This window comes from Kockovaella imperatae (assembly GCF_002102565.1).
Source record: "Kockovaella imperatae strain NRRL Y-17943 chromosome Unknown BD324scaffold_6, whole genome shotgun sequence".
NCBI lineage: Eukaryota > Fungi > Basidiomycota > Tremellomycetes > Tremellales > Cuniculitremaceae > Kockovaella > Kockovaella imperatae.
This window is the reverse complement of record NW_019028946.1, coordinates 345,349-357,025: the sequence shown is the minus strand read 5'-3', so window position 1 is coordinate 357,025 and position 11,677 is coordinate 345,349. Positions and strand designations below refer to the sequence as shown.

Sequence of the window (11,677 nt, the reverse complement as noted above, 5' to 3'; positions counted from 1 at the left end):
CCACGGTGTAATCTGTTGTTGATTCGGCGGGAAAATTATTATTATAATTGAAAATTGACCGACACTAATGAGCCAAGAGATCCGAGAGCCCCCCCCCCCGTTCCCGTCAGTTGCGTCATTTGAACCCGCCCGCCCTCTGCTCTTCCGCCACACTTTGAATGGCTCCACTTTTTAGACCCAAAACCACCGGTGATCAACAGCGGGAAAGAAGCAAGTTATATGATGGTAGTGTAGTAGACATCTTGATTGGTTGGTTGGTGTTTTCTGTCCAGCCAGCACCTGGTGTCTTTTACACACACACCTCATCTGATTTCCATCTCACTCAGGACCAGTCGCAGCGAGTGATCTACGCACAAAGGGTGAGTCTGAGTCTGGAATGTGCTGTGTGGCGTGTGTGGTGGTGCCGAATGATGATGATGATGATGATGATGATGGTGGGAGAAAAGGAAGAAAAAAAAGATTTGGGTGGGATCGTCACGCCTATGAACACATGACGGTTGTGTGTGACCCACCATCTGCTGACATTTCTCTCTCTCTTGCCTTCATCCAACCATCCACTCATCGACCCCTACCACTCACTCTACCTTCCTCGTCTTGACTGCACCTGTCTGCACGTCTAATCTGCCACCAACCTCTATAATCGCTGTGGAATCGCTTGGGACCGTCCCCCTCACGGCATTGGGCTTGGCGCAGCAGCGATCAACCTCTCCCAACCCACCCTTTCCGTGACCTCTCGCACCCACCACCATGTCGGCCACGGGTAAGAACGTCAATGCATCCACCACACCCGCCTTCGTCTCTGCCCTAGTGGTAGCAGGCATAACCGTAGGAGGATTCTCACTCGTCTGGTTGATCCTACACAATCGAAAGAGCCTCAGACGAGTCTTTCAACCCAGAGCTGAAATCGCTCCGGAATCCAAACGACCTCCCGAATTGCCAGGCAATCCACTATCATTTTGGAAAACGATATGGAGTCTACCTGACAAGGAGATCATGGTCGCCAACGGTCTCGACGCTTACCTCTTCGTGAGATACCTCAAAGTCTTTGGACTTCAAATGATGGGACCCTACGTCATACTCTCTATCGCCATCTGTGTCCCCATGTCGTACGTCCCCCACTTAAGTGTGGCTCGCACGCCAAGCTAAACGTTACTTCCACAGTGCCATCGCACCCAACAATGGCCTCGACGGTCTCAACCAGATGTCGTTTGGTAACGTGCCTTCTACCAGTCATGCTCAGCTCCGACACATTGGTCATTTCCTCGTCGCCGTTGTCCTGATGAGCTGGACCTTATACCTTCTCTACAGAGAATACAACCACTTTATCGACGTTCGACGAGAGTGGCTCTCATCTGCTCAACACTTGTCCCTCGCTCGCACGCGAAACGTAGCCATTACCAATCTTCCAGACTCTGTCAACTCTGAATCAGGTCTCAAGGAGCTCGCAGGTGTTGTCGCCAGATTGACTGGATCAGCGGCCCCTCGACCGAGCAACGTCACGGATGGTACCGTCCACAATGCACTGGACGAATCAGGCGGTGTCAGAAATATTTGGCTCTCCAAGAAACTCGATGATCTCGAACAAGTCTGGCAGGACCGAGATGATGAGTGCTCGCGGCTCGAAGGAGGCGTAGGCAAACTTCAAAAGCTCGCAGCCAAGAATCAGCGCAAGGGCAAAACGCCAGAGGCAAAAGGTGAGCAAACTGACTCGAGGTCCAGGACTCACCCAGTATGAAAGGCACCTATGACTCTGAGAAATCGAACGCCGTCATTGACCGATTTGTCTTGCCCAAGAAACAGCCAACCTGGAGACAGGGACCTCTCGGACTCATCGGCAAGAAGATGGATCTCAATAGCTCGCCAGCGTTCATTGCTGCGCATAACGTTCAACTCGAATCCATGCGAGCGGAAGCCGGAAATCTCCCATCTGGAAACACTGCATTCATCCGATTCAGCTCGCAAGCCGAAGCCCACGAATTCGCCCGACTCGTCTCGTCCACTGACAAAAAGCACCGATCTATCCGTTCATCCATCGAGGTCATCCCTGAAGATGTTCGATGGAATGCACTCGCCATCAGTCCCATGCAGAGACGACTCCGCACTGCCATTTCATGGGCCCTGACCATCTTCCTCATCATCATCTGGGCCATTCCCGTCGCCTTTGTCGGTATCGTCAGTAACGTCGACACGCTTTGTGAAACTGTATCCTGGCTCGCTTGGATCTGCCAAATCCCCAAGTAAGGGCGTTCATCACTTGTACCCTTGTGCACTCGGCTGACATTTGCGCCAGACCCGCGCTGGGAATCATCAAGGGTGTTCTGCCACCTGCTCTTCTGGCTGTTCTCTTCATGCTCCTGCCAATCGTTCTGCGCGCCTGGGTAGGCATGCAAGGCGAAATTCGGAACAGCGATGTCGAGCTCAAGTTGTTCAGTCGATTCTGGCTCTTCCAAGTCATCCACGGATTCCTCATCGTCACACTGGCGAGTGGTCTAGTTGGAGCTCTTCAAAATATTGGCAGTGAGGTTCAGAAGCTGCCAACCTTGCTTGCTACCAATTTGCCAAACGCCAACATCTTCTTCCTCACATTGTGAGTGCGAGCCCAGGCGACGTCCTGGTCAAACTAATTATCATCAGTATCCTCACTGCGACATTCACAACTGCTGCCAAGGCCTATTCTCGAGCTATCCCCTATGTCATGTTCCTACTCAAGGGCATTCTTGCCGGCAACACCCCTAGAAAAGTCTATATCAAGCAGGTGAGTCGGGTTCTGGCACCTTTGAGACGGGACGCTGACCATTGTCCGAAGCACAAGATGGACCAGTTCCCCTGGGCTGTTGTCTGGCCACCTATTGTGAGCTGACATGTTCGTCTTCATGTGTGCTTGCTCACGCATCTACAGTGCCTCATTATCTGCATCACCATTGTTTACTCCGTTATTCAGCCGTTGATGACAGTCCTCACCTTCGTCGCCTTCCTTATGTTCTTTGCCGCGTACAAATACCTGCTGTACTGGACTACCGACCAGCCCGACTCGCTCGAAACCGGAGGTCTTTTCTACATCAAGGCACTCAGGACCGTCTTTGTGGCTTTATACCTCGAGGGTATCTGTCTTGCCGGTCTGTTGTTCCTCTCCAGCAACCAGGATGGAGGACGATCCAAGGCCGGTCTGGCCGGTGGTGTCATCATGGTGAGTCAGGGTTCCGATCCACCTGTTGGCAATTGCTGAAATACCCGCTCAGGTCTTCATGATCATTGTCACTGCCCTGCTCCAATTCTACATTGATTGGTTCAAGTTCAAGAAGAGCAAGCTCGTGTACACCAACTCTGGCGCATACGAGAATGCAAGCGGCAAGGGAGCCGTAGATCGCGTGAACACATCGACTTCGGAGGAACACTCTCTAGCTGGACCCGAGCTTGGTAACACCTCTGGTTTCCATGAGCAAGCCTTTGATCACCCTGCCTTGTGGAAGAAGCAGCCCACGGTCTGGATCGCGGATGACCCTCTCGGCGTTGGCAAGTTTGAATCGGCGCGTATCAATGAAGCTTCGGTCGAATCTAGCACAGAGTTCGCGACGATGGATGAAAAGGCCAACATTATGGTGCAACGTGCACCTCCTGATGAAGCTTGGTACGGCGGTTTCACACGGGCCTAAGTGTGCTCTCGATGTTACCACTCAAACGTGCTCTTTTTGAAACGACCCGCCCTACTATACATGCGATTTTAATGCGTATCATGTTCACGATGGCTTTCCACCTTTGCTTCCTCTTCCTCTGCCTCGAGATAGTGGACATACACGATGGCTATTATGAAGCATGCATGCACAGGTTTTGATGAGAGTGTAGCACGTGTGGTTGTATGCTCGTCACACGTTCAAATGAGGTTGCTGCACGTGCGATGAAGATCCCATCCAGATTTAGCTTTTTGGGAATGAATCATTTTTTTGGAAAGATGGGGGCAGTCCCGGCCTATCGGGCGAGTCGGCGTGGTGAACCGAGTTCTTTCGGAGAAAGCCGAAAAGTTCAATCAACGATGCTTTATGGGTTCGGTGTTCGTTCAAGGAGTTGGCTGCTTGCTCTGCTTGGCACATGGAGGAAAGCTGGATGCCGTCTTCTTCTCCTTCATCGGAATGGGTACCCCTCTGCGTCCCCACGCACACAGAGAGAGAGTGTAAGAGTACAGCACAATGCCCGTCTTGGGTTCAGAGCCTTTGAGGATTCAGAGGTCTCCCTCCGTGCGTTCGAAATTAAACTCCAGGCTCAAGGTGGAGTTTTGGAAAGTATTCCCAATATTCCGGGGACAATGTCTAAAAATAATCCATTTGAGGTTCACGAGAGGTTTCCGCACAGTGCAAACGTGTGGGTGGTGCGAGGTGCGGAGGGTGCGCAGGCGCAGGCGCAATGTGCCCAAGATGTCTCGTGCATTCCGATATCGGAACAACCTTGATTTTGGGAATTAGGCGTCTGCCCGAGAAAGGAGGTATATGAGCAGGAGAGGAATTGATGAGATCCTCTTCTCGGTATTCATCCATCAGCCAACTCTTATAGCTGAGGGCTCACTCATTCCGTTTGTTGGTCCACTTGCATTGTCGGCTCTCTGCTATCGGCCCATCAACAGTCTCTCGCCATGTCGTACATTGACAACAACGAGAAAGACATTCAAGCCATTGATCCGTCTGGTCAGATCCACGGTGTGATCCGACAATACGGAGTTGACGATCATGGTGTCGAGCTCAAATTGCGGGATGCCATTACAGCTGAAAGGGCCGATCATGAAGAGACAGTTTGGCAAGCTGTCAAGCGACATCCTACCTCGGTAGCTTGGTCCCTTGTAGTCTCCATGTTGGTCATTGGTGAGTACACCCACCCTCCCACCAGAGGTGTTTGAAGAGGCTGTTTCCAAGCGAGGAGTTGTAGAGCTTTTCGCTGATGTTGTCCATCTCACAGGTGAGGCGTTTGATTCAGACCTGACTGGAGGTCTGAACGCTATGCCCGCGTTCAGAAGGCATTTTGGAAAATACGTCGATGAGAAATCAGGATACCAGATCCCAGCCAAATGGCAAACTGCCAATGGATTCGCAGCCACTATCGGATCCTTCTTCAGTATCATCCTCTGTGGTCAGATTGTCAATCGACTAGGATACAGAAAGACGAGTATCATCGGGTTGGTCCTCATGATGGGAGCAATCTTTGGACCTTTCTTTGCCCCAAGCCTGCCCATCTTCTTCTTGGGCGAGTTGCTGGTGAGTGAGTATAAGAGAGTCGGGGGGGGAGGCAAAATGTGGCACCCCCCCCCCCTTTTGCATGCAATGATGTCCAGTGCTGATGCTTGGGGTGTCCTCAGTGTGGTATTCCTTGGGGATTCTTGTGAGCGCGGACGACCATGGTCGGAGGAATGATACTGACCCTTTGGTCTCGCAGTATCTGTATTGGGCCCGCCTATGCGTCTGAGGTGATTCTAAATCTGTCTAGCTCCCAGTGCCGCATACTGACTCTTTTTTCGCAGGTGTCTCCTCTGGCTCTTCGAGGACTCTTGACGATCTGGATCCAAGCATGTTGGTTCATAGGACACTTTATCGAATCTGGAATCGTTTATGGCACCCAGAGCATGGAATCGAGGGTGAGGAATCTCCGCCTTTGCACCTGCTGCATACCACTGTCTCCTTGACTGACGAATCCCGTAGTGGGCCTACAGAATTCCATTCTTGGCACAGTGGTGCGTATCCTTCGTTCTCTCATCACCAGATGCACTTCTTAAACCTCTCTTACCAGGTGCTGGCCTATCCCTGTCGGTATCCTCATCTGGATGGCACCTGAGAGTCCATGGTGGCTCGTTCGACGAGGCAAATTGGCCGAAGCCGAAAAAGTTGTCATTCGATTGGGAGTCGCAGAAGGCATCTCACCGAGTGATCGAGTGGCAGAAATGCTTCGAACAGTCGAGATTGAACGATCTCAAACGGAAGGAGCGAGCTACATCGATTGCTTCAAGGGATCAGATTTGAGGCGAACTCTGTGAGTGTCGCCACGCCGGTCACCGAGCCATCCAGAAATTGGTGCTGATGCCATCGTCCTTCAGCCTCGGATGCATGATTTTCATCTTCCAGAACTACACCGGCTACACCCTGGCAGTGAGTCACATCTGTCGCTGGTCGTCAAGGGACGGTTGGGCGCTGACACTGACTCTGACTTAGGGAAACATTGTCTACTTTATGGAGCAAGCCGGTTTCCCCAGTAGTTCAGCTTTCGCCATGGGTCTCGGCACGGTAGGTATTCAACTCTGCACCGTCACACTCTGTGCCTTCCTCATGGCTTACTTTGGACGTCGAACACTCTATCTCTGGGGTCTAGGCTTCACTCTCTGTTGTCTCCTTATCACTGGAATTGTCGCTTGCGTCCCTGAGACGCCGGCCTCAAGGTGGATCGAAGCGGTTTTCATCATCATCATGGCCGTCCAATATGGTTTGACCACAGGTCCAGTAACTTATGCCTTGATTGCGGAACTCTCCTCAGTGAGACTGAGAGCCAAGTCTGTCGCCCTGTCACGAGCGTCATACTATCTCTTTGGTTTACCGACGGGTTTCAGTAAGTTTATAAAACATGACGGAAAGGGTTTCCAAAGCTCACCCCTTTCCTTCCCCACTCAGTCGGCTCATACTCGCTCAACCCCGCTGCTTGGAACCTCAAGGCCAAATCTGCGTTCATCTGGCTCGGAACAGGATCCATTGTCTTCATCTGTACTTTCCTCTTCTTGCCTGAAGTCAAAGGGCGATCTTTCAGAGAACTGGACATCCTCTTCCACCGAGGCGTTCCCGCTCGTAAATTCCAAACGACATCCGTCGATGACGAGGATGATCAGTAGTCTCCCTTCTTCGTGTGTTGAGGAAGGGGAGGCGGATGTACGAGGCTAGCACCCGTTGGTAGGGCATGCATATGAGTGGCTTGCACTGAGTGGTCGAGGTCCGAGGAGATTCTTAGGGGTTGGTGTTCATCGATGTCTGACTAGTCACTGCCCTCATGCAGGTCGGGTGACATCCGCACGTCCTCAGTTGTGCCTGCGAATGTCTGTGGTCTGAATGTGTCCCAAGATGCTGGATCATGCCTTCTTCAGCCTTGCAAGGATCTCCTTGCTGGTCGGTCTCGCCTCGATATCCGGCTCCAGCATCCACGCCACGACCTCGTGACCGTTTTCTGCCGCTCTCGATCTGACTTCCGCTACATGGTTAAACCAACTTTGCAATCCATCCCTCGCAGGACCGGGTTCAAAGGTATGTGGCAAGATCCACTCTCCGTCTGGTAGCGGGACATGACGGTATCCGAAGAGCAGTGTGATCCCAAGAGCCCAAACGTCATTCTTTGGATCCTTTTGACGATTCCAGAATTCCGGCGAGACGTAATTGGGAGTTCCGCTAGCTGTGAACGTCCAGGGAGGTAGCATGGCAGCTCCAAAATCGATCAAAGTGGCTTTACGTGTCTGTGTGGACCAGAGAATGTTTTGAGGTTTGATATCGTCGTGAATGATCGATCTCTCGTGCAGGAAAGCGAGGGCATCGACCGTTTGCAGCTCTAGATTGCCCACTGAGGAAGAGTCCAGCTGGCATTGCTGATCGCTATCGACGAGTTGGTCTAAACTCGAGCCATGTTCGTATTTGAAGGACAAGGATAGAAGGTCCGAGTCATAGTCCAGGAGGGCAATCACGTTGGGCTGGAACAGGGTTCAGTAGTCAGAATTGATCCTCATCCTCTATAGCTTAGCCGAAGACTCACATGACCAGATGCCAATCGGAGGGTCTCGACTTCTGACTTCCATCTCTCTCTCGTCGTGTCCGTAACGAGCAAGGAGCGCTTCACCACTATTTTCTGCCCATCAACTTGAGTCTGAACAACCACGAGTGAATGATCAGTCTTTGAGATCAGTTCCTCGTTCAAATCGTCAGTCATGCTGGATGATGATGTGTGCGGCGAGTAGAACAGATCTACAAAGTAGGATCGAGATCTCTTAAGGGTGTCGGGACCCGGATCCGAGGTGGCAGTTGGTGAGAGGAGGAGGGCCTGTCGTGTTTGACTAGGCCATGAGAAGGGGATGGAATGGGAAGAGGCTCGAGTCAGTGGGTCCAGTCATAACAGCCCGAGACTGCCCGTCAGCTCTACGGCAGCAATACATCCTTCGGAAGATCCCCTTTAGCATCCTCGGTGTTGGCATTCGCGTCTCGGTTTCGTCTTCATCATTTCATTACATATTTTATTATTTAGTTCTCGACGTCTGCCAAATCTCGTCTCGGTCCCTTTTGATCTTCACAACCTCCCTGACTCTTGATTCATGAACGGTGGGGGCTCAAAGCCCGTCCACTTTCAAGTGCTCGTGAGGATAGCTACGATCTCTTCTTTTTTTCCCTGGTGCAGGGCAAGAATTAGTCTTTTGCGATCATGTCGCGAGGACGTCCTTCCAACTCTCGCACTTCGTCAGCTGCTGTCATGTCGAGCAATGAGCAGGGTGAGTGGAAGTGCAGACCGTATGCGAGCCCAAAAGAATGGGTGCTGACATCCAGTCGATTCCTTCTCGGCTGTCGCTGCCCTTCCATCTACTCCAAGCAGTGATGAACTCCCTTTGGCATGGCTTGGTGGACACTATACGATTATTACCCACTGTACCTCTGAGTAAGCCACTCACGGACGAAGAGAGGGCCCTACAATTGCGTCAGACGAGTGATGAGAAGGCGAATCTGGATCAAGCTCTGGAGAAACTCTCCCAATTGATCGCTCTGCGGAAAGGTGCGCAGGCTGACGGACCCGCTACATCATCATCATCATCAGCTGCTGCTACTGCGACTACTACTACTGCTATACCTGTTCCCACGGTATCCGTTTCTACGCCAGGCTCCAATGGCCTAGGTCCTCCACTGTCAGCATCAGCATCTAGCGGTAATCTGAAACGCAAGCGACGACTCTCCAATACAGCTTCACCCGCGCCTGCCTCTCTCCCTAACTCTGCGACTGAATCTACCCTCACGTCCATGGCTTCTCCTCATCCGCCATCTGCCATGGCTCGAGGTGCGACACCTGCGAGCCGAGATCAGGGACAGAGACAGAGGAAAGATCATGCCGACGTATTGGCTCTCCAACCTGGACGAAAAGTTGCTTTCAAAGTCCCGCCAAAGGGGAAAGCGGATGGAGCGAGCGATGATGAATGGATATTGGCGGTCGTTGTCGGCGTCGTAGACCCAGTCAAGGGTCATTATACCGTACAAGATGCTGATGACTCGAGCTCGTGAGTGATCCTTGATCCCTGTCCCTTCTTCCCAGTCCCCCAACTCAAGACCGTCAACTTTATCCAGGTCATTCGATACAAGCCTTCGAAATCTTATCCCTCTACCGGATGGCTCACTGCCAACTCACAACCCTTCTCATCCTTCCAATTTGGAAGACTTCCCCAAAGGTTCCACGGTACTTGGTCTCTACCCAGAGACCACCTCATTCTACCGTGCTACCGTGATCGCTGCGCCATATCCAGGCACTGGCATGGGTCATGGAGTCAGAGGAAACAGAGGCAAGATTGACCCAGGCGCTGTGGAAGGGAGGTATCTCTTGACGTTTGTCGATGATGGTGGGCAGGTCCACGAGGTTCAGTCTGAGTTTGTTGTGTTGGTGAGTCACGTCACAGGCATCAGACGGAGGAAGGCGCTTTCTAACGAAATATTTATCTTTTCAGTACCCCAATTGAGCGTTTTTGTTGTCTTCCAGCGCATAAAACCACTTGCCGAAGCTAGTCATGCTCTACACATCGTATACATCCTCTAGGCATCATTATGTACGCAATAATCCCTGACTATCCGACTGCGACCGACTTGGTGCGCCCTCATGTGACAAATTTGGAACTAGGTCGGCAGACCATTTACAGCCTTGTCTTTGTCCATTCGTTCATCCTTAGACAGCTTCAACATCAAGAACCACATGACGCTGATCTCGACCAAGAATCGGGTATCAATAGGACCAAGGAGGATGGCGGAGGATAGCCAGAGGACCACGAACAGGACTCGGAGAGCTGCAAAGATGAATCGTAGAAGTGAGTGAAGGTGGCAACTGGGATCACAGTTAGCAGTCCCTCAGTTGTTGAGAAGTGAGGGAAATCACCCACACCACTGTTTTGCCCTTCTCTTTTGCGATTCCTTTACGGACTCTGAAGTGGGAAGTGACGGCATGGAAGTAGACACTGGCCAAAAGTAGTAAACACCGGTGGTCGACCGCGACCCGGTGATCAAGGGTGATCTCAGCTGCTGTGGCGGCGCTACAGTAGGCGGGGGCAAAGATGGGATCATCAGTTTCATGCAGAACGAGAACGAGCACGACCTACAACATGAGTCGACGCATGGCGGTTGAGAGTCCCATTTTTATAGAAGGTATTGCAGAGGGTTCCAGGGAGTGATTCAAACGATGTGAGTCGAGCTTCTGAGAGATCAATGAGCGATTCTCCACTTTGCGGTGCCGATAGGCTCACGTCAATGGATTGACCCAGAAAATGCTTTGTGGGGGTGTTTGAAGGCTGAGAAGTGATGGGAATCCAGTCTTCGTTCTGCAGAAATGTAGGAAGTGGAGTTGCAAGAAGTGAAGAGACAGCATTGAGTGATCAGTCAACCTATATATCCATTTTTTTCCTTGGTGTACCGATTCATTCAACCCAAAAATCACACGCGCTTCCCATTCATCCTTCTGAGCAGCACAAACGATGTGATACGTAATACCGGAGCAGGACAAGAACTGGACTGGACTGATAATAAATGGTACGAGATCCATGCAGGTACAACGACGCGAAGCAGGCTTGTAATAATAGACAGAGCATATGAACCCGAGATGTGTATATACTGTATGTACAGTATCAGCCCAGCAATGCCTTCTCCATCCTCGCCTTGACTCTCTGCTCCACGTGTGCCTGGGCACTTTTCGCAAAGTCTCTGAAGCCCACAATGGAGATGACAATAGCCCCTGAGAGAATCACTTCGACCATTAAGCCGATCAAGTTGAGAACGATGAATGGGGGCAGGTTTGATTTGGAGATTGACCAGAGGATACCAAAGAACCAACCGACGAGACAGGAGACGGTAAGGAGCCAGTAGATTGAGATGATCGCAGTGAGCCAAAGGTGTGCTTCGGTTTCTCTGGACATGGTCGAATGAGCGATCATTCCATTCATTCAGTGAGAAGATGGATCGTGATCTCTTAACCAGAACACTCTTATCACTCACTTCCAGGTCTTGTTCTCCAACTTGGATTTACGGATTCGAGTGGCGAGCGATAAAAGTACGAGGAATGCTCCGGCGAAGACCCAGCGTGAGATGCACACGGAGAGCAAAGATTGATTGAGGCTAGTGCTCAGGAGAGTGCTGTAGAACTCGATCAGGACAAGTCGAGCCCTAACGATAGACTCACGGGAAGTGGATGTGAATACGAAAGGTCATTGTCGCGTAGCCAACTTTCGCCAATGGGTCTTCTGTGCAGTTTGAGGGCTCGAGCGAATATGTTTACCCTGTGCCAGCCCAGCCAGGTGGTATCAAAAGAGGAAGGAGCTCTCGAGATAGCCTTGTAGTGGGTCTGAGTTGGGAGATGGAAGCGTTTGACAAGAAATGATGAAGTCGACGAAGGCATAAGGATGATGAGATGAAGTGATTTCCCGAATCTGCCACTCGAA

General features: G+C 51.4%; 5 protein-coding genes across 5 annotated transcripts; 3 read left to right on the top strand and 2 right to left on the bottom strand.

Annotated features, from left to right (window-relative positions):
* Positions 1-747: 747 nt before the first annotated feature.
* BD324DRAFT_579500 (hypothetical protein) lies at positions 748-3,653 on the top strand (the record flags this gene model as incomplete). The annotated part of the gene is made up of 8 exons (XM_022013383.1): positions 748-1,106; positions 1,162-1,694; positions 1,739-2,237; positions 2,291-2,587; positions 2,635-2,755; positions 2,807-2,851; positions 2,900-3,187; positions 3,240-3,653. 8 exons carry the CDS (start codon positions 748-750, stop codon positions 3,651-3,653), a joined length of 2,556 nt encoding a protein of 851 aa, XP_021871197.1.
* A 652-nt stretch (positions 3,654-4,305) lies between these two features.
* BD324DRAFT_681078 (general substrate transporter) lies at positions 4,306-6,856 on the top strand (the record flags this gene model as incomplete). Its single annotated transcript, XM_022019106.1, has 10 exons — positions 4,306-4,850; positions 4,945-5,240; positions 5,342-5,364; positions 5,419-5,449; positions 5,504-5,617; positions 5,682-5,713; positions 5,770-6,009; positions 6,074-6,125; positions 6,189-6,579; positions 6,642-6,856. The coding sequence occupies exons 1-10, from the start codon at positions 4,625-4,627 to the stop codon at positions 6,854-6,856; spliced, it is 1,620 nt and encodes a 539-aa protein (XP_021871196.1). The 5' UTR covers positions 4,306-4,624.
* A 117-nt stretch (positions 6,857-6,973) lies between these two features.
* On the bottom strand, positions 6,974-8,195 carry BD324DRAFT_429065 (kinase-like domain-containing protein). Its single transcript, XM_022012765.1, has 2 exons — positions 7,762-8,195; positions 6,974-7,699 (listed from the first exon to the last, which is right to left on the bottom strand). The coding sequence occupies exons 1-2, from the start codon at positions 7,933-7,935 to the stop codon at positions 7,091-7,093; spliced, it is 783 nt and encodes a 260-aa protein (XP_021871195.1). The 5' UTR covers positions 7,936-8,195; the 3' UTR covers positions 6,974-7,090.
* A 227-nt stretch (positions 8,196-8,422) lies between these two features.
* On the top strand, positions 8,423-10,015 carry BD324DRAFT_429018 (SGF29 tudor-like domain-domain-containing protein). Its single transcript, XM_022012764.1, has 3 exons — positions 8,423-9,262; positions 9,330-9,639; positions 9,704-10,015. Exons 1-3 carry the CDS (start codon positions 8,526-8,528, stop codon positions 9,713-9,715), a joined length of 1,059 nt encoding a protein of 352 aa, XP_021871194.1. The 5' UTR covers positions 8,423-8,525; the 3' UTR covers positions 9,716-10,015.
* On the bottom strand, positions 9,870-11,447 carry BD324DRAFT_650763 (hypothetical protein; the record flags this gene model as incomplete). The annotated part of the gene is made up of 7 exons (XM_022018200.1): positions 9,870-10,074; positions 10,130-10,279; positions 10,346-10,440; positions 10,490-10,564; positions 10,955-11,147; positions 11,235-11,372; positions 11,419-11,447. The coding sequence occupies 7 exons, from the start codon at positions 11,445-11,447 to the stop codon at positions 9,870-9,872; spliced, it is 885 nt and encodes a 294-aa protein (XP_021871193.1).
* Between the last annotated feature and the right edge of the window lie 230 nt (positions 11,448-11,677).

Excerpts from the sequence above, each read along its gene's own strand:
- BD324DRAFT_429065 (XM_022012765.1), bottom strand. The coding sequence starts at position 7,935 with ATGACTGACGATTTGAACGAGGAACTGATCTCAAAGACTGATCATTCA. Across the intron at positions 7,700-7,761 it reads TCCGATTGGCATCTGGTCAT|CCCAACGTGATTGCCCTCCT; the intron begins GTGAGTCTTCGG and ends ACCCTGTTCCAG.
- BD324DRAFT_429018 (XM_022012764.1), top strand. The coding sequence starts at position 8,526 with ATGGGTGCTGACATCCAGTCGATTCCTTCTCGGCTGTCGCTGCCCTTC. Across the intron at positions 9,263-9,329 it reads GATGCTGATGACTCGAGCTC|GTCATTCGATACAAGCCTTC; the intron begins GTGAGTGATCCT and ends AACTTTATCCAG.